This window comes from Curcuma longa, chromosome 3, assembly GCF_044706935.1.
Source record: "Curcuma longa cultivar G26 ecotype Majalengka, Jawa Barat chromosome 3, ITB_CL_G26_1.1, whole genome shotgun sequence".
Taxonomy (NCBI): domain Eukaryota; kingdom Viridiplantae; phylum Streptophyta; class Magnoliopsida; order Zingiberales; family Zingiberaceae; genus Curcuma; species Curcuma longa.
In genome coordinates this window covers 18,131,038-18,132,429 of record NC_133863.1, presented here as the reverse complement: position 1 = coordinate 18,132,429, position 1,392 = coordinate 18,131,038, and the positions used below count along the sequence as shown (strand labels likewise).

Genomic DNA, 1,392 nt, shown 5'->3' with positions numbered 1-1,392 from the left:
AATTTCAAAGTTCTCAAAATTTTATGGCTCCTCTAAGTAATGTCTCTCAACCTTCATTTTATATGTACCCGCTCGAATATTGGTGGTCCATGAGTAGCCAATTCGTGATGTCACCCCCTCCTTAAGGAATTTCTCTTCCACAACCATCATTCATGCTCTCAAACAAATCAAGGAGGGCTAGCATAGACGTATCTGACCGACAAAGAACCAATAACACCATATATGGTCCTAGAGTTGAGCAATGAAGTGAGTGCAGGTGTATGTGACACTAAACGAACAAAGTGGTCAATGGACGAAGAGATACACCTTGCAAAGTCATGGATCAATATTAGCACAGATCCAATTGTTGATAATGATCAGAAGGAATAAATTTTCTAGAAATAAATCGTAGATTACTACAATAAGTATAGGCCCGTTGGATGTGTGGAGCGGCCTTGGGCAAAGTTAAAATCACATTTCTATAGGCTATATCCGTTAGTTAGTGAATGAATTTATAGTATCTACAATAACTTTTATATGTATCATGAAAGAAAATGCAGCGATGAGGATGTGCTTGTGAGAGCACATAAAATGTGGTAGGAAAATCATGACAATAAGTCCTTTAACTATGAATATGTTTGGCAAGTTGTTAGAGATTGTGAGAAATATACTTTACAAAAAGTTTATCATCATGCTAATAAGCAGTCTAGGACCTTCGAATCAAGGGGGCACACATCCTCATCAAATTCGGATGCTCCTATTAATGTGGACGATTGTTAAGTCCATACTTGTCCAATTGGGCAAAAGGCGGTGAAGAGGAATGGCAAATCTAAAGTTAAAGACATTGATGATGTGGAATTCGACACAAGGTAGCAAAAAATGAAAGAATTACAAACACAGAGAATCGAGATGCAAAAGCACAAAATAGCAATGAAGAATTATGAAATTTTTATGAAGGATACTAGTGGGATGATAGAGGATTAGCTTAATTCACCTTCTTTCTGTGAAAGTATTAAAAAGAGATATGGTCTATAGTTTATGTCTTTCAAGTGATTTTTATAAAGTTTTTTATTTTTGTAGTTTATTTATGTAATTCACTTTTGTCTGTATTAATGTTATTTGTGTTAAATAATAAATTATTCATTTGAGAGTAGTTGTTACAAACTAGCCTATAAAACTAGCCTATAAAATTAGCCAATATAAAAATAGTCATTACAAACTAGCCATAATAAAACTAGTCGTTACAAATATTTCTATATATTAATGTATAGAAGTTAGAATCTTCCATTCTACTAATATTGTCTTCTCAAACCACAATGATAGTCTTCATTTATTTCAAAGGTTTCACAATCCCAGTTGCTCTAGGTGTTCTATTCTCCACGAACAATGGAGAAATTTGTTGGCAGATTCATA

The 1,392-nt window shown here is 33.8% G+C and overlaps 1 protein-coding gene across 1 annotated transcript; it reads left to right on the top strand.

Annotated features, from left to right (window-relative positions):
• Positions 1-222: 222 nt before the first annotated feature.
• Positions 223-852, top strand: LOC141823813 (uncharacterized). The gene is made up of 2 exons (XM_074711040.1): positions 223-367; positions 761-852. The coding sequence occupies exons 1-2, from the start codon at positions 223-225 to the stop codon at positions 850-852; spliced, it is 237 nt and encodes a 78-aa protein (XP_074567141.1).
• Positions 853-1,392: the final 540 nt, after the last annotated feature.

Excerpts from the sequence above, each read along its gene's own strand:
- LOC141823813 (XM_074711040.1), top strand. The coding sequence starts at position 223 with ATGGTCCTAGAGTTGAGCAATGAAGTGAGTGCAGGTGTATGTGACACT. Across the intron at positions 368-760 it reads TGATAATGATCAGAAGGAAT|TCCATACTTGTCCAATTGGG; the intron begins AAATTTTCTAGA and ends ACGATTGTTAAG.